The sequence below is a fragment of the Balearica regulorum genome, chromosome 16 (assembly GCF_011004875.1).
Source record: "Balearica regulorum gibbericeps isolate bBalReg1 chromosome 16, bBalReg1.pri, whole genome shotgun sequence".
NCBI classification, from domain to species: Eukaryota; Metazoa; Chordata; class Aves; order Gruiformes; family Gruidae; genus Balearica; species Balearica regulorum.
The window spans coordinates 8,496,677-8,515,746 of NC_046199.1; the positions used below are offsets into that span (position 1 = coordinate 8,496,677).

General features: G+C 52.1%; 1 protein-coding gene across 1 annotated transcript; it reads left to right on the plus strand.

Moving 5' to 3' along the window:
• Positions 1-22: 22 nt before the first annotated feature.
• On the plus strand, positions 23-8,989 carry CDK5RAP1 (CDK5RAP1 mitochondrial tRNA methylthiotransferase). Its single transcript, XM_075768472.1, has 13 exons — positions 23-353; positions 1,100-1,203; positions 1,677-1,711; positions 2,449-2,549; positions 2,737-2,947; positions 3,787-3,907; positions 5,041-5,271; positions 5,514-5,611; positions 5,725-5,780; positions 5,895-6,025; positions 6,889-7,038; positions 7,475-7,615; positions 7,763-8,989. Exons 1-13 carry the CDS (start codon positions 128-130, stop codon positions 7,841-7,843), a joined length of 1,686 nt encoding a protein of 561 aa, XP_075624587.1. The 5' UTR covers positions 23-127; the 3' UTR covers positions 7,844-8,989.
• The last annotated feature ends 10,081 nt before the right edge of the window (positions 8,990-19,070 follow it).

Sequence of the window (19,070 nt, forward strand, 5' to 3'; positions counted from 1 at the left end):
GTGGGGATCGCTTCGGCGGTGCACGGCCGGGCCACCTCCTCGCCGTTTGCGCCCCTTCCCGCCCCGTAAAGCGCTCCGCCGGCCGTCGCCGTGGCAACGCAGCCTGGCCCCGGGGCCTGGCGCGGCCATGCTGCCCTGGAGGCGAGCGCTGCGGGCGGCGGGGCTTCTCCGCTCGGCCACCGCTCCCCGCCCCGGCGTCGCCCGCCGAGCGAGCTGCGGACAGGGCGAGCGGCCGGTGGGGCGCGGGGCCACGCTGTCCGCAGGGCCAGACCTGCGGCACTTCCTGAGAGGGGCCGCCGCCGAGGAGCGGCGGCCCGAGCCGCAGCCGGGTTCTGTGCCCGGGACCGGGAAAGGTCTGTGGTGCCGCCGCCTCTTCTCGGGCGCTGCTGGCCCCTGCGCGGCGGCTCGGGTGCCGTGGCGTGGCAGGGGCCGGGGCCGGGGCCGGGGCTAAGCCAGCCCCGAGGGCCGGTGGGACTGGCCGTGCCCTGCGGCCGTGGCGTTGCTGCCAGGCCGGGGCTGGCCGTAAGGGCTGCTGGGGTCAGTGGTGCCCCGCAGCCAGAGCGGATGGTCGCTGCAGCGTGCGCGTGGGAAACGAGTTGTTTGGGTGCTTTTGGGGGCCAGAAGGTTATTTTGAGGGTTAGAAGGAGTTTAATTCGTTGTCCACGTGCCCACTGGTGTGTCTCCCCCCGCCACGAAGGTGTGTTGGGGAGCAGATTGCTCTGGCACCTCTCTGCAGTCCATGTGCTGGGCTGTCAGCTGGGGCTGCGGCAGAGCTCTCAGGCTGTGATGCCCTGAGGAGGGGGGTTTCATTGCGCTAAATGTCATATCTCAGGAACAACACAGCTTTTGCTGCTCTGCAAGCTGCAGCCCAGACCTGTCGCGTTGGAGTGACGTGTTCTGGCACTTGGGTTTCCCAGAATCTATCTTTATTTTTGGCTTATCCTTTCTGTATGGGCTGCAAGTGAAGGTAGCTTTTGTGCTGCTTGCCTGAGTCTCTCCAGTGGCGGGACCGAAGGTTCCTTCCTATGGAAAAAGTCATAGAAATAAGTTGTAGATGAGAGGTGAGGCAGGCTTCTGCATCACACCGCCTTTGTTGCAGTGTACCTGGAGACGTATGGCTGCCAGATGAACGTCAATGACACGGAGATCGCCTGGGCCATCCTGCAGAAGAATGGCTACACGAGGACAAAGGACCTGGGTGAGGTAGGGCACCTTGGCAGCTCTCCTGTAATGCAGGTCTGTGGGGGTGTCACCCCACTGCCGTGCCTGCGAGTCCCAGGTTTTGTCTGGAGTGCAGTCCTGCAGGATGTTGTGATTTTTGTAGTCTAAGTTCTGTGGAGTAAAGGAAGCTACTTAAGAAGAGTGCTAGAAAGCAGTGGGTTGTGTTTTTTCTTTAAACTGCTGGGTTTCCTCTCAGTTGGAGAGTGATTAGTCACAGCAGGATGCTCCTGACTCATCTTTGTGTGAGTTTATTTCTGCCATTTAGTGGAAGACTCTGCTTGTCTTCTGTTAGTTTCTTGCACCTTTGTTGAAACCCACCATGTACGTGAGCAGATCTTTTTCACTGAGATAAGTGAGTTTTATAGTCTGCCTCTTCAGGTTACCTGTGTGGGGCATGAGTACTTATCACGTGGCTTTTACAAATACTTGTTCTTTTTTTGATGTTTTCAACTCAGGCGGATGTGATTCTCCTTGTCACCTGTTCCGTGAGGTAAGGAAACTTTAGTCGCTGCTGGTTTTGGACAGGTTTTAAGGAGTCACCGTTTGAAAAAAACAAGACAATAAATGTGGTGTGTGTGGAAAAAAAGCATACAGATGTGAAACTCCATTTAGTTGAAAGTAGAGCTAGCTGATGCTACAACCTACAACATTAATTGTGCTATGAATTGTTTTTCTATATAGTGAGAAGAAGCTCTTTGGTAGTGTAAGCTCTGTGTATATGCCATGAGCAGTTAGAGACCTGTGCAGATTTGTGCTTTAATGATTTTTAATTTTTTTTTTTTTTATTCCTTCTTCTCTTGACCTGACCATCTCTCTAGTACAGAGTCTGTACTTTAAACATTTGGGAAATACATTTAGGGGCAGTTTGGAATATAAATATATAGGGAACTTCGCTTGTTTTTTCTGAATGCAGAAGATATCAAATGCTCATTCTCACTTGCTAGGTAGCTCATTTTGGCTAAGGCAGACTTTTTCTCTGCAAGATCTTAGTCCTGAGTTGTTTCTGCAGTGCAGATGCTCCCAAGCAAGCGAAACAATAGTAGATCAGATAGAGTCAAGACATAATCCACACACCACAAACAGCACTTTTATGTGCCATCAGATCCATCAGGTGGATGATTCCTTGTCTTTAGTTGAATTCTCCCCTCAAAGCACTTGGGCTGCTTCATGTTGGGAGGCTGTTAAAGTGCAACAATCAGACTAACCGCTGTTTTCCTGGCTTCCCAGGGAGAAGGCGGAGCAGGCTATCTGGAATCGCCTGCAGCACCTCAAGGCGCTGAAAGCCCGGCGGCAGCAGGCTCGCTTACCTCTCCGCATCGGGATTCTAGGTACCCAGTGGGATGTGCGGCAGTGGGTCCACGCACTGTTGTGCCACATCCCATCGTGCTGCATTTCCTCTTCCCCTCTGGCGGCATCAAACCTTTTCTGCAGGGTGAAAGCAGCTAGTGAAAGGGGTGTGGAGGTGTAATGGAGGGTGGGCACCTCCTCACAAGGACCCTTCTCCTTTGGCGGCAGGATGCATGGCTGAGAGGCTTAAGGAGGAGATTCTGCACAGGGAGAAGCTAGTCGATATTGTGGCAGGCCCTGATGCGTATCGTGACCTTCCCCGGCTTCTGGCTGTGGCAGAATCTGGCCAGCAAGCTGCTAATGTCCTGCTATCACTAGATGAGACTTACGCAGATATTCTTCCTGTCCAGACTAGTGCAGGTGGCACGACAGCGTTTGTGTAAGTACCTTTTTTTTTTCCTGTGCACGTTTCTGTGGTTCTGGTTTGGAAATACTGCTGTGCAGAACAGACGTGTCAGTGATGGCAGCAACCCAAGAGATGCAATGCCTGGTTGCACTCGCTCCCGGCAGCCCAGAGGCATGAGTCTACCAGACTGTGTGTTTGCTGCTGCTTTGCTTTCTGGCTGAGCTCTGGAGAGACTACCCCGTGCTCTGGCTGTCTGCGGGCTTCTCTGACTCTCCTTTGAGAACATTGCTTGTCTAAGCCTGATGCTGCACTGAGTGATTTCTGTCCCACTGACGTCTGCGCCTTTCTAAAATCTGTGCCTCTCTGATCCCCTGCCTTCTGCTATGTCCTGCTCCAGGTTCTCCTATTTAATTCTTCTAATCCTCTGTGCATTGTAACTTCTGTTGGTTTTGTTTCTATTTGTTTAGTTTTGATAATAAGATTCCCAGATGTGAAATCAGGCTCAGTTCCTTGTGGCCATAGAGTACAGAGGGACAGTATCACCCTCTGTAGGAACAGGATGCAGAAGAATCTTTCATCACTGCCACATTGCAGTGCAAGTCTGTGCCTCATTAGTTGCTTTCCAAGTTTCTTGGAAATGTGCATGGAAAATTAGGAGGTGTTAGCTAGAGGCAAGCAGAAGCCAGCTCCGGCTGGAATGGAGTGTAAGGGGAAGCTGCAGAGCTGTGTTCGGAGCTGGTGCTGTGCGTGCTGCAGGCCAAGGGAGTTGACTGAAGGCAGCGGTGCTGGGCCAGGTCAAAGCAGGGCAGGATGCAACATGGATGATTCTTCCGTAACGATCATAGTGTGACCTGTGCTTTACCTCTTGGCAGATCTATCATGCGGGGCTGTGACAACATGTGTAGCTATTGTATCGTGCCCTTCACCCGTGGCCGTGAAAGGAGCCGCCCCATTGCGTCCATCCTGCAGGAAGTGAGGATGCTCTCGGATCAGGTGAGGCAGAGCCTCCTTCCCACCTGTCCCAAACCCTGGGAGGAAGGATGCTTCTCAGTCAAAGTGTTTTCAGTGATATCTTTGAGGAATGACACTGCCTTTATCTGTGGAGATGAGGTTACTGTAGGATTCTACCAGCAGCTTTTTGATTTTCCTTTGAATATATCCAGAGGGACCTTGACAGGCTTGAGAGGTAGGCCCGTGCGAACATAAGGAAGTTCAGCAAGGCCAAGTGCAAGGTCCTGCACGTGGGTCAGCGCAATCCCAAGCACAACTACAGGCTGGGAGGGGAATGGATTGAGAGTAGCCCTGAGGAGAAGGACTTGGGGTGTTGGTGGGTGAGAAGCTCAACGTGAGCTGGCAATGTGCGCTTAAAGCCCAGAAAGCCAACCGTGTCCTGGGCTGCATCAGAAAAAGCGTGACCAGCAGGTCAAGGGAGGTGATTCTGCCCCTCTGCTCCACTTTCGTGAGACCCCACCTGGAGTACCTCGTCCAGCTCTGGGGTGACCAGTACAAGAAGGACATGGGAGCTCTTGGATCGAGTCCAGAGGAGGCCACAAAGATGCTCAGAGGGCTGGAGCACCTCTGCTGTGGAGACAGGCTGAGAGAGTTGGAGTTGTTCAGCCTGGAGAAGAGAAGGTTCTCGAGGGACCTTATAGCACCTTCCAGTACTTAAAGGGGCTACAGGAAAGCTGGAGAGGGACTGTTTACAAGGACCTGGAGTGACAGGACAAGGGGGGATGGCTTTAAGCTGAAGGAGGGGAGATTTAGATTAGGTATAAGGAAGAAATTCTTCACTCTGAGAGTGGTGAGGCACTGGCACAGGTTGCCCAGAGAAGCTGTGGCTGCCCCATCCCTGGAAATGTTCAAGGCCAGGTTGGATGGGGCTTTGGGCAACCTGGTCTAGTGGAGGGTGTCCCTGCCCATGGCAGGGGGTTGGAACTAGATGGGCTTTAAGGTCCCTTCCAACCCAAACCATCCTGTGATTCTGTACTCTGAGACACACAGGGAAGGGAGGGCTTCCCCTGGAGACTTCTCCTTGAAGTAAGAGTAAAACCTTGGCTGCCCTTGCAGTTTAGCAGCTCAGCCATCGTGGCCAGGTTATATTTTTTCCTCTCTGTTTATTTTTGTAGGGAGTGAAAGAAGTGACCCTTTTGGGTCAGAACGTCAACAGCTTTCGAGACACGTCCGAGGTGCAGTTTCAATCAGCTGCTGCCCCAGTCCTCAGTCGTGGCTTTAGCACAGTCTACAAAGCTAAACCAGGAGGCTTGCGCTTTGCGCATCTTCTAGACCAGGTTTCTAGAATTGATCCAGAAATGAGGATCCGTTTCACCTCTCCACACCCCAAGGATTTCCCTGATGAGGCAAGTGTAAAACACCTGGACCTGTGCTTGGAGGCAGGAAGGCAGCTCTGAACTGCTAGATGTGGGCTGTGCTTTCATCCCAATCACAGAATGGGAACAGCAGCTCCGGCGGGGGGGAGAATGTTTGTGCTAAAGCTGGCAGGTTTGCAATTTGCTGGCTTTTACCCAAGGAAGACTCTTCCCCATGGCATCCTGGTAGAGTTGAGCCATCTATGACATTGTCTCCTGATTGCCCATCACAGGTCCTGCAGCTTATCCAGGAGCGACACAACATCTGCAAACAGCTTCACCTCCCAGCCCAGAGCGGAAGCACGCGAGTCCTGGAGGCCATGCGACGAGGGTGAGCGATCGCCATGGGGAGTCCTGTGCCCTACCCTCTGATTTAGGGTGCTGGTTTCTCCTCGCCAGTGTTGTGGTTTTCTGATTAGCAAATCCACGCGTTGGTTGTTGCAGATACACAAGAGAAGCGTATTTAGAGCTTGTACACCATGTACGTGAGTCCATTCCAGGTAGGGACTTTAGCTTTGTCTGAGCTCAGCACAGCTGTATCTTCCTGTCCTTTCCTGAGTGAAGTGTGTTCGTCTCTTCCTTGAGGGAAGTGTAAAGCTGTGTCTCTGTTACAGGAGTGAGCTTAAGCAGCGATTTCATTGCTGGCTTCTGTGGAGAGACGGAAGAAGATCACCAGCAGACCGTGTCCTTGCTGCAAGAAGTCCGCTACAACGTAGGATTCCTGTTTGCCTACAGCATGAGACAGGTGAGTGGAGGCCCTGATGGAGAAGACTTTTATCTCTGGGTATCTCATCTAATTCCTGAGTGCTGTTTCTCTCAATAAGACACTAAAAAAAAAAAAACAAACCTAAAGACTTGGTGTATTTCGTTCATTTTTTTGCTTGCATGCAGCACTTCTAGGGTATATGGTTCTGCAAGGGCCACCTTTGTGCCTGAAAGGCTTCCAGCTCCCTTGTGTGAGCATCGGGGTTGATTACTGACCTGGTTCTGCACATGCTCAGAGTGATTGCAAGGAAGCAGCCATGTCTGTGGAGATCTGGCTGTGGGTACCTTTTTCTTTGCTGATGGAAATTGTGCTGATGTAGGTGGGCTCCAGCCCAGCTATAGAGACTGTCAATCGAGTCTGGAGAGAAGTGGTGAATTTTCAGAAGGTATTTCCATGAGAGGAGTGGATAGTTGACAAGTCTCCATTAGAATGCTCTCCAAAGCGTAAGATGATGAGGAGGAGGATAGGAGGTTGGGAAACAAGGAAGCAAAGGAGTAGTGGATCACGTTTCAGTACATGGAATTAGAAGTAGCAGAATCTATTGCCTGTCCTTGCGGACAGACAGGCAACAGACATATCTCACATAGGAGCTGCAGGACTGCTTCACACAGCCACCGATACTCAGCGCCCTACATCAAACCTCCTACCAAAAAGATGGTGCAGAAAGAATGTGAGGAACTCAAGGATGTTGCTGGTGCTGAAAACGTTCCTTGAGATTGTAAATACAAACTGTAATGCGTGGAAAGCTGTTGCTTGAAGAGCAGCCAAGCTGGCTGAGGTCAGACAGGGTTCTGATCTCGGACTGGTTATTGAGGAGCCACGCTTGCTTTGTCTGTTTACAGAAAACCCGCGCATATCACCGCCTGCAAGATGATGTGCCTGCAGACATAAAAAAGAGGCGGCTGGAGGAGCTCATTACTGTCTTTCGAGAGGAGGCTGTAAAGGCAAACGAGGCGATGGTGGGCCAGTCTCAGCTGGTGCTGGTGGAGGGGGTGAGTGTCCCTGGAACAGAGCTGTCCTTCTCCTGTCTTGCTGGTCAAGAGGCTCTTAGGCTGTACACAGTAATCATCACCATTGCCTTCCCTTCTCGCTTTCCCTGCGCAATCCTAGGACGCCAAGACGATGTCTATACACTTAAGCAGACAGCCTGATTTTTCCAGAGCACTGATCTGAGCACAGGAGGATGGGATGCGTTAGAGACATGTCGCTGGCCAAGCACTGAATTAGTGCAGACTTTGAAATGTTGGCTTTGGTGTGCGGGTGTCAACACAGCAGCTCTGGCTGTAGGACTGTTACATGGCGTGCTTAACAGTGTGGAATGTGGATTTTAATACTGGCGATAGTGCTCAATTAATTCCTGAGGCAATAAAGCCCAGCAGTGAATCAGAGCTATTGCCATGCAGGTAATGTTCCCTGTCCTCCTTTCAGCCCAGCAAGCGCTCTGCCTCGGAGTTGTGTGGGAGGAATGACGGCAACATCAAGGTGATCTTCCCTGACACCGAGATAGAGGATGCTGCGGGCTGCAAGGCTCTGGTCAGAGCCCAGCCAGGGGACTATGTGTTGGTGAAGGTGACCTGTCTACAATACTTGTTTCCTTGGGCTCTTTTTCTTGCACGGTGCTGTTCTCTAGAGCAGCTGCTGCCAGGAAAGCCTAAAATTAGAATGGATCCTTCTCAGTCTTTCTGTTCCTGAGGACTGTTGTGCTGTTTCTTTCAGGTAACCTCTGCCAGCTCTCAGACCTTGAAAGGAGTTCTGCTCTGTCGTACTACCCTCTCCCGCTCTGCGGCTTCTCATTGAGGTATCCCTGCTGCTGGTGGACAAAGCAGCACATCTTCTCCAGGAAGAAAAAGGGAAATTGGGTCAGGTGGAGATAGGGTAGAAATGTGGAGATATATGTATATTAGAATATATGTATATATATATGAAATAATAATAATATATATATATTTCTCTTTTTGGCAACAACCTACCCCCCATAGATCTATGAAAGTTTGTAGGCAAAAGAGATGGAATCTGCGTATGGACTTGCCAAAAAGTACTGTGTGATCTTGTATTTTCCTTTGCTCTCGAGTTTGGCCCACCCTTGCAGTGCTGCAGGTCTGTCCTCTAATGCAGCCCAGCCTGAGAAATGTGCATCTGCAGAGCAGGTCATTCCTGCTAGCTCCGTTGAGTTTAGGAGCTGCAAAAACTGGTAGTGCCTACAAAATACAGCTCCAGTAACTGCTGGAGAACGGCAGGAGTACTGCTAAAGGGGACAAAGAACTGAGAAGATTGTGATGAATTCTTTCCAAATATTGGTAACTTACCTATCTGCAAAATGCTTGGAAAGGAGAAGTAAGACCCTGCACCGTGCCTCTAAGATGGAACGTGGAACATAAAACGGTGTTTAACGTGTTTATCTGTTGTATCTGAGGCCCAGGGTCTGCAGTCTTGCCCTTGTGCTGGGGCTATTGGGATCTGGGTTAGAGAGGATTTCCCCATCTCCAGGCCCAAGGGGATGCATGGGGAGGACTGGCTGCCAGCCGAGGGTTCTCTCTAGCCTGTTGAAACTTTAGGTGCAGCTTTGTAATCCAAACATCTGTGAGTGTGCTTCCCTTTGCTCGCTAGAGGAGAGAAATGGTTGTACTGATCTAAATGACCATTAAGTTCTTTAAGTGCATCTTACAATTCCTTGTTTTTACCAGCCTGCAGCTAACTCTGGCTGCATTGTGTGATATTCCAGCCTGGTCTGCTAAATTCAAACAAGTACCTGTAACGTGCACTTGTGAGTAAACTCTCTCTTAGGAAATGTGAGAAAGAATCACCCCTTGTAATATAGATAATCATGTTATTTAAAGAAAGCATTGTAAAAGGCTCTATCCAGTGACAAATTTTGAAGGAACTGCCGATCAACTCATGAATTTGCAGAATTTTTAAATAAACATGAAAGGGTTTTGCTAGAAAGTCTTCTCTCAGCTCTTTGTGGGACATAATTGTATCACTTTGAAAACAGCATGGTTCACTGAATATTCATTTGTCCTTAGTTTAAGAAACAAATGCATTTTGCTTATTATCTCAGAGCTGATTCTCTTCTCCTAGAAGTGAATCTGCACAATCAGCACTAGTCAGTGTGGGTTCTGGGGTGCTAACAAATACACCTTGCTGTTCTGCTCCCCTGCCTCCAAGTGGGAAAGTGTCTCAGGCCTAAATTCACAAACCAGGTCTTAGACCTCTGCTGCTTACTGGGTCTAAGTCTTGGACCAGGGTTTCTAAGGAAGAGGCAGCGAAAAGCTGTTTGGTTTGAAATACCAAGGGAAGCAGTGGGATGTATGAGCATCATCCCTCAAAAGTGACAGTCCCTGAAGCCAACGTGTGCTTGCTAATTAAAACAACCAAGTAAGTGGCCCAGTTTTAACTGCCCTGCAGCATCTCTTTCAGCATATTTTTCCCATCCATCATGAAACCGTGGCCCGAGCCAGCACCCCCAGGAAAGGGCTGACGCCCACCTTTCACTGCTCATTTTGACCTTCTCCCCACAAGCACCTATTCCACGTGAGAAATGCAGGTGGCAGTGTGCCCTCCCTGCTCCATCCAGCTCCAAGGCCAGCTGTGGTCGTTTTACAATCATTATTTTAAGAGCAAGAGACTAATGAGGAGGAGAGTTGGGTTTTACATTTTGATGAGAAGGTGATAATGCTCACTGCATGGACTCCCCAAGGAGCCGTAGTGCTTACCATTTGCCTCGCCTCCTTAGTTTTTATAGGCCTGAGGAATGAAGGCTGAGGTTTTAAGGCAAGCGAAGCATCCATTAGGAAGCACTCACAGTGACCTTGGAGGCCGAGTTAGTCATTTGGCACTGCCTGAAAGCAGGAATGTTTTTTTTCTTAGGGGCTAGAGGGTGGGATGTGGATTCTGTATCACTTGTCAGAAGATCTGCTCCCTGAATTCGGCTGTTGGGAAGCCTGAACTTGTGTCTTGTGTTCATTCTGCCCCATGCTCATTCTTCTACATCTCTTCCCAGTCTGAGCAGGGATGAGAGTCCTGAACTCTGCAGGACTTCAAATCTCTGATTTGTACCAGCGCCTCCTGCAATTGGAAGCTGAAGTGGTGTGGTATTTTAGCATACCTCAGTGATGGAAGGGATTTGTTTTGCTGGGATTGCTGCTGTAAGACAGCTGTGGGGCCAAACCAAGGAACTGGTTGATGTAAATGTGCACTGTATCTCTGCTCTGAGAGAAGCACCCACCCAGGAATCAGTACCCAGACTTGGTAGCAATGTGACTGTCTGGGATGTGTTACCAGCAAAGAGGCCTGTTAGGTTTTTATTATCCAGAGCGCAGTGTTTAAAAGCCTTAATTTCGACCAATTTTGTAACTGTCCTCGTCCAGGTACATTTTGTAACGAAACTTGATCCTTGTCTCTAGTATCCCAAACTCAGAACAAGTTCTGGTGTGTTTTGGAGGGGCCCCAGGTGACAGCAGCCCTGTTATAATTTCAAAGCTGGATCCTAGAGTTTTATTGTTTTGGAAAAGAGCTGCGGTCAGTCCCTGCCAGGCTCCGCTTGCTTCTGGGCACAAACCTTCCTCAGAGGCAAAACACTACCTGTTGGATGCTGGGTGGTATTTTTGTTTTAGGAATGGCTCAGGAGTCTTCCTCAGGTCAGACCCAAACTCTCAATCCCTCCTCACTGTGCAGCTCCAGTGTTGTTCTGCGTGCTCAGCCTTCCTGTAGTCACTCGCAGGGATGGAAACCACTAGCAACACTACCAGACCAGAAGTCACCAGCCTCAGGAAGTGAAAAAAAAAAGAAGGAAAAAAAAGGCATGTCAGAGCAATGGAAGTATTTATTCACATGGTTTGGGGTTATCTGCTTGCTCTTTCTGCGCTTTATATTCTTACGGTTCCAAGTTTATATTCCCAGTATTGTGCAGAGTAGATTTCCCAAGTTAAGGAGACCAACCACCTTTTAACCCTACCCGAAGCATTCCCACGAAACGCTGTGTTCAGCACACACCCTGGGAAAAGGTACAGGAAAAGTCACGGCAGCGATCTATGTCCAGGTCCTTTGCTGAAACTGATTCTTAAGGTTAGAGCCAGGGGATTAACAGAACGTGTGTGAAATGCGCAGCGATTGGCATAAAACGCTTTCAGTACCGAGCCCAAGAGCCACGCTTGCTACATGCAAAACTAGCCCAGGCTCGTTAGGAGTCTGTGGCCAAGGTGGCCAACCCTCACTTGCCGTCTGCAAGGCTAGGGCGCTGCAGGGGAAGGTGACAGCTCATCAGCAAACAAACAAACCTGCTGGAAAAACAGATTAAACTCCACCGGCTCAGAAGAAAGGCAGCCAGCCTCCAGCCTCTGCGAGCCCCTGGGGACTTCAGTCGGCTGCACAAACGAGACACGGAACGGCCTCGGGATGCCCCTGCTGACTTGTGCTGTGCTGGGCACAGGTTGCGGCACCACCCGGAGCCCTCCGGGTCCGGTCGCTGCTGTAGCTGTGTCGGTAAAGCTCCTGCAGCCACTGGCCTGTGACTGCAGCCCTGGCCCAGTCCAGCATCACCGGTACGTAGCGATGATAGTTGGGGTTTAGTGCTGCTCAGAACAGGTCTGTGCTGTCCTCCGTGCCCAGGGCAGCTGGCTGCAGCGACAGTGAGTGTTCCTGCCTCTGGCACAGAACGGTGCTGCCGGGCTCTGCAGCCCCTGCCCTGTAACATCTGCCACTTGGTTTGATTTAATCTCATTTCTGATTAAAGCAGAGTCTCATTCTGAGCGCAACCTCTGCTGCCAGAGTGAAGCAGCTCCAGGGACCCGTTCTCCTTCACACCCTTCTGACTCCCCGACTCCCTCGAGTCCCTCCTGACTTACAACAGGATGGGGCCAGGCTTGTAGGTGAGTGTTAGACTGATCTTAGTGTTACACAGCAACTCACAGCCGTAGTAACAGCAGCGCCAGTGCTCTGCCCTGTCGCACAGCCTCTTGCACAAGCGAGGAGGCACGTTAGTCCCTCCAGCCTGTCCCACCGCTGAGAAGCATCAGAATTTACATGGTGTCTTGTCTCCCGTGCTGGATGGGCTGAACTGGGCAGGAGGATGTGCTGGGCTGTGGTTCTATGGGCGTCCTGAGGGCTCAGCCGGTCCTTTCGGGGATGAGCAGAGCCCTGCCCAGCCTCACCTCTCCAGCTGCCCCCTCCTTCCCAGGCTGTTGTCCCAGGGTCCCTCTGGAGAACACACAAACTTTTTGTTGCCTCTGTCCAGCCAGTCGAGCTCCCATTACACCCGTGGGCAACCACCTAACGAGGCATTTGGCAGATCAGTTTTCTGAACACAGCCCTAAAGTGCTGGGATGACATTTACTTTCAAGCACTAGCCATGCCCCGAAGCATCTCCTGACACCGGGATTTCATAACATACAACCTGCACGCTTTCCTTTTCTGCTTGCAGCATGTGTTGAGTGAGGCTGGACATCACCATGAACATACACATATCTTCACATAGTAGAAAGGTCAGTGTCAGAACAAGAGCCTGTTTGTTCTCTGGACCCCGTCACACAGCCCTAAAGAACAAACCTGTTTGTCCTCAGGTCTTGGCTGTGCCTGCGGAGAGGAGGGACAGACGGCAGCGGGCGCTCTGAGACAGTGTTCGTCTGCTCATCACTGCCGATTATTGGCCTAAGAACAACCTCAAAATAACCGCCCATCGTTGTCTCCACTACCCCTACCCAGCCTTGCTTCCTTCTCCAAGCCTCTTCAAGCGGCTAAGGCAGAGCAGTTGGGCTTTTCCCAGTTGGGTTGGCTGTGGTCACGTCCTTCCCCAGAACCCCCAGTGCTCTGCAATCTGTTTTTCCTCTGAATATCAATGCAGTCGGAGGGAAAGATTGACGTTTTCCCTCATGGCAGCTTGTAAGCACAGTTTGCTTTAGGTCAGCTGAAGACCTCCACTCTGCTGAAGTGATGGCAGGTGACAAGAGGCATTGCCTCCGAGTGACACGCCAAGCAGCCTGCCGGTCTGCACCGGGGGTGAAACACTTTTCTTCCCTTTTCTCGTGGGTTTTCGCTTTAGCAGACAGGCATCATGCACTTGCCAGCCCTTTCCCCCCAGACATCTTCCTCCTCCCTCCACTACTGCTGTGGGCTGGAGGTCCGTGGAGGTTCCCTTCAGTGGCTTTTCATCACCATTGCTGAAGCCAGCTCTTTACATAAAGCTCAGGGATTTAATGCAACATAAAGAACTTTCAAAACTGTTTTCTGTTTCTAAAATCAGTTATATCTTTAGTTCACGCCTTTCTGGAAGCGGCCGCGCTCAGGTTCCTGCAGGGAGGGTTACGTCTGCTCCTAAAGGCTCCTCCGCTGCTGTCGGCAAACTGCTGCACTGGCAACGCAACAGGCTCTCCACCGCAGCACCGGGCAGCTGCCGGGCCCTGCCTGCCTTGTCCACAGCCCACCCAGCACCCGCTCCACCGGCAGCACCGGGGTTGGCGTTTCCGAGCAATGCGCTTCCTGGAGCAGCTCTGAGGCTGTGAGCTGAATGTCAATGACAGAGGTGCTGATGGTGAATGGCAGCTCTGATTTTTCAGGGTTTTGTGAATTCAGTGTGTATCTTACAAGTCTGTCACAGTAACTGCTTTTCTCTGGGGCTTGGGAGTCCTGCGGCTTTTCCTCCTCTTGTGAGCAATTTATTTCCTTTACTGACAGCTAACTATTGACTTCTTATTCTCCTGAAGATGAGATGTCCTGTTTCATCAGCTTTAAATTAGTTTTATCTTTAGACTTTCCTATTAATAAGCTCTCATCATGGTGTCATTACTTGATATCTATTTTCTGATGTTTTTCATTAACGGCTTTATATCTTCCAGATATTTTTTTTCAAGTATTTTTTTTCCTCTGCTGGCTGAGTTATTTAATAGTCAGGCACAGATCAGGGATGCGAAGATGGTCAGACACTGGTCAGAAGCGCACGTGGAGCGGCTCGGTGCCCGCCGGCCGGCTGCACAGACAGGCAGGAGCGATGGGGCTGCCGTGGGGCTGGCAGGGACGGCCGCGCGCTCCCTCGCTCTGTCTCTCTGCATCCCTCTAATCCCAGGCTGTGCTCTGCCACGCCGGGTGCTCTCAAAAGCATGAGTCAATAGAGTAATTAAAATGCCTCCCAGGAGGCAAAGGTGGTGCAATTCATTTGGACAACTGTATTGGACTCTCTGGGAAAAACAGAGGATGACTTTCTGTGCCCCCTCCCGCAGGCTCCCCCCCAGCTCCCCACGTGCCCACTCCCGCACCCGGGGAGCCGCTCTGGTCCTTGGGCAATAGCCCCAGGCTAGAGGCACCTCTCAGCTCTTATTTCCCCTACAAGTCCTCCTTCCCACTCAGAACTCTGACCTGGGTCGTGCCTGGGGACGTGCTGCACGTTCAGAACATCCTCGCTGCGGCACCCCGGGGTGCTCTGTGACCCAAGCAGGGACAGGGACCGGGCAGGGTGGCTCCGGGATGTGGGGAGAGCTGGAGCAGCAGCAAACCATGGGAATGTGGGCTGAGCCGAGCGTCTGCTCGTGATTCATAATTCAGCATGGAGATTATCAGCAATGTTGATGTTTTACCTGGAGAACTCACAAGATCAAACAACAAATAGGATTCAAAGCAGCATTTTGCCTAAAATGTCAGAATTTCAGAGAGCAAAGCTGCCCTCGGTTGGGAGATGGCCTCTCTTGGCTGTGTGCTGCACGCAGCAGGACGGACTCGAGCAGCGCAGCCGCCCCGTGCAGAGCTCCCACCTCACCCCCCCCCCACCCCCGCTTCCCCCATGCTGCAGGGACCCCCCCAGGCTCTTTCTGACCCCCAAACATTTGCTGTGTGGGAGATACCACGGCTTCTCATTCATACTGCAAATGTCACTACTAACGGGGAAATTCAGGAACTTGTTTTCCACTGGGGGGAAAAAAAAACCCGACAGTGCAGTGGAAACACAACACTGCACACGGTAATTTGGCTGAGCCGACAGCTGCTGACCTGCGGAGGGGAAATCACAGTGTGGCCAAAGCTGACGCCCTCCTGCCCTGGCAGCCAGAGCCCTTGATCTGAATGCACGTGGTGTATCATATGTGCCAGCTGCAGGGGGACGGTGCAGGGTCTCATCCCTGTTTGTTAGCAGAACTTCCTCTGGAAGTGAAAGGGAATTATTTCACACTATTTCAAGGGGACCCACGACCGGGGTCTCTGTTCCTGCTGGGTCAGAGCCGCTTTCCCCAGCAGTCAGGCTGGCGAGAGCTGCTGCTGCTGCCGGGAGCATGGGGACAGGCAGGGCTGCCACCCTGGCCGAGTGCTTTCGGCTTCAGGGATTTTTCTTTTTGTATCTGCAGCTGTGTCAAAAGCAAAGCCCGTCGGTGTTGAAAACACCCAAATCTCCTAACTCTCCTTAAGACCAGGAAAATGTGTTCCCTGGGCTTCATTTCCAGGAGCCGCTTGCACGGCGCAAGGCAGGGTAGGGGTGGGAAGGAGGGCGGGTTGGCCACATGGGGAGAGGATTAATGCGAGAACGAACCTCGTTTCCCTAAGTATACTTCTCGCATTAACGAGGCGGAGGAAAGGTGCCTGATTCCTTGAAAGGAAACCCTGGTATGACAACAGCCTGATGTACATTAGTGGCATTTCTAATAGAGCTATCAGGGTGCTTCAGGGACACTCCTGTTCATGGTGTGCCTGCTATCTGCAAAGTCAGGTCGCAGAGGAGAGTTAGCTTGCCCAGCCCCTGCTGTTGGCTTGCATGCAAAAATTACACAGCAAACTACGACCAACTGCAGAACGGGTAATTTGCAGCAGTGCCTACAGCACTGGGTTTAGGCTGATTAATATTCAGCGCACTGCTGTGAAAATGAAAAGCCAGACAGAATTGTCCTCCTCCCCTTTTTGCATCCATTACCCAGCCAAGGGTAATGGCTGAAGCACAGAAACAAAAACAAGATTCACTTTCGGTCAAGCTGATATAGGGGTTTTGAGCCTAAACAAGCTGCTCTGTCCTATTTGGGTTATTTAGCCTCATCTTTTAACCTGTGGGGTTTTTGGGGTTTTTTTACTGTCGTCTTTCTGTTATTTAATTACAGGAAGTTTAAGAAAGAATAGTAGGAGGCTTTCTTTGAAGCTACCAGAACAAAACAGTAGGCATTTCAAAAACCAGTTTCTCTTTATAAAAGGAAATGTTCTGACACTTTAAAAACAGATTCTTCCCATGATTTCTTGATCAAAACTCCATTTTAAAAAGCACTTTTTTTGGGGGGAAAAAAAAAAAGACCCCATCCCACGCTCAGAAGAAAGCACGGCACAGGCCTGCCAGGAACAACGGTACCTGCCGGCAGAGACCCGGGATCCTCTGGGCAGCAGGAAGATGCCCCGGAGTTCAGGGGACAAACCAAACTCCCGCAGCTGGCTGGCATCCTCAGCGCTCGTCCTTCCCCTCGCGCAGTGCGGTTCCCTGCCCTGCCGTGGGTGACGGGGGTTCCTCTCCACCCTCCCACGGCTCTTTCCTCCGTGGAAAAGCCTGGGAGATGCTCAGACATGCCGGTCCTGCCGTGCCACCCATTTTCGGCTGAGGTAGGGCTGGGTGCTCTCGTACAACGAGGCAGCTTGTGAAAGAGGGAAGCAGAGCCACCGTAAGAGCCGAGGCTGTTGTGTGCCTTTGGGGCTTTGGGTTTGCATTTACAAGGGCCAAAGTAAACCCCCACCGGGCAGTCCCAGACCTCGCGTTTCTCTGTTGTGCAAACAGAAGGCAGGTGAGAGCGGGATGGGGTGCTTTCAGAGCAAACCCCGTGAAGGCAAACACAGAGCAAGGGGCTGCCAAGCCGGAGGAGCTGGCACCGCTCGGAGCTCTGCTCGGCCAGGCACCGCCGAGCCGGGGCCAGGCTCCGGCCAAGGGGCTCTGCTGGGTGTTCGTGCAACGTCCCTTCTGCCAGCAAAGGACGGGCACCAAAGGATGGGGGGAACCAGCGGGGTGAGAGGAGCCCCTGGGTGCCCTCAACCCCTCCGTGACACCGCTGGGCACTGACTGGGGAAATCCCACACAAAACTACGCTGGTGCCCTTGCAGACGGGGCTCGCAGGGGTCTGAGCTGTCTCAGAGTTGCCGCCCTCGCACACCGGGCCCAGGCGGTGCCAGCGGCAGGCATGTCCCCTGTGGCACCATTTTACGTTAATATTGGTGCATCAAACCGGTGCGGGCTGGGGAGGCGGGTGCTGCCGCCGGCTCCGCAGGGCTCACGGTGGCCGATGGCCACCCTCCCCTTGCTCTGCAGCAGCGGAGGTGGGAAACACCCTGATGGCACCATGCCACCTGGAAGGATTTGGGTTTTGGCATTTTGGTTCTAGGATTACTGAGGAAATCTTTACACCTGTCTTTGCAATTATTCACAGTCAGTGAGCCTGGGTTGGGAATTGGCACTTTCATCCTGCGCCTTCTGTTTCCTTAGGAATTGGAAACCGAACGTGCACAACAAGGCATTACATATTAGACAGCTTGGGCCATCCGTCCTCGTCCTTCCCCTCGCAGCTTTGCCGCTGCCATCAAAGGACACCCGGCCTTCTGCTCTTCATCTTTGTGCTGCTGAGCACACGCAGCTCATTCTCATGAATTTCCCGGAGCCTCCGGCACATCAGTGTTATCGCAGCCGGCACGAGAGGCAGGAGGGACACACCGGCTGCAGCCCGTCGGTGCCTAACGACCACGTCTTGATAGTGTCATTATCTCTGTGTTTAATTGGCAGGGTGGGGGTGGCATCCTGCCCCCGCACTGAGGTCGGGCTGCTCGGGGCATCGCTTGCTCGCAGGCTGCCAGGGTCAGGTAAAAGGAGCGAGGAGCAGCAGGAGAGGCTGGGCTGGAGTCCCTGGGCATCGGGGGCACCCTGGTCACCCCACTGACTTGTGAAAAGGGCAGCAGGAAACTCTGAAGTGTTTAGAGAAACATTTAAACTCCTGAACACTCGGCCACAGTATACAGGATCTGTAGGTTAGGCTACTGGAAAATGGTTTTTCCCCAATGAAAATTTTGTTCTTTCATGAAAACAAAGAACCCAAAACCTGAAAGCTTTTGCTCACTAATGCAATAATTCTATGGGGAACTTGAGCTGAAATACTTAATTTTTGGATCAGCTGCAAGAGAGCAGCCGTCCTCACCATCTCTTCACTCCTTCAGTTGAGCCTTTCTTCCCCAGAGCCACTGCTGCTTGGCAGAGCCATGGTTTCTGCACAGAGCCAATTTAATTAAAAAAAAAAAAAACAACCCACTTTCTGTCAAAAACGGTTCAGGTGTGAAGTTTCAGAGCAGCACTAGTGTGGGGCTGGGGATGTGCCAGCCGACGGGTCTTTGGCAGCCCCAGATCGGATGGGATCAGATCGGTGCTCTGGGCACAAGCAGACAGCACAGGGGCCAGGTGGGGAGGGCAGTGGTGGGGGATGAGCTACAGCCAAGGAACGGAGGTGTGGGCTGGGGTCTGCGCTGGAAACACTCACCCTGAGCTGGCAGCACGGCTCCCGGCTGCACGTCCTGCTCTTTCTAGCTACCAGCTGCTGGCACTCACCATTTCCCACTTCCCAACATCTTCAGCCATTCTGCTTCTCTTCACCTTTTCTTTTGAATGAACTTCACTAGGAATAGGCGCTACCCACAGCTGGGGCACGCACGCTGCAGACATAGCGGCTGAAATGACAAACTGCAAAGTTGAGCATAAATGTCAGGTGAGAAGCAGGTCCTGTCCTCTGGCCGAGGCAGCAGGACGTGAGGAGGAGCCCTGTGAGCAGGAGCACTGGGGAAGATGCTGTCTGCAAACCAGCAGCTTGTGGGAGCTGGGTGTCCCCCTGTGCCCAGGGACGGGGCTCTGGGCAGGAGCAGATGGGCAGAGGCAGAGGAGGGTGTTGGTGCATCCCAGCGGGGATGGCCAGCAGAGCCAGCATGGGTGCTGGAAGCGGCGGGTGGCACACGGTGCTGTGCCAGCAGCTCTGGAGGCAGCAGGGTTTGGGGACGGGATCTGGCACCGGCCCCAGCAGCTCTCGCCATGCAGCCGTTCTGCGCAGAG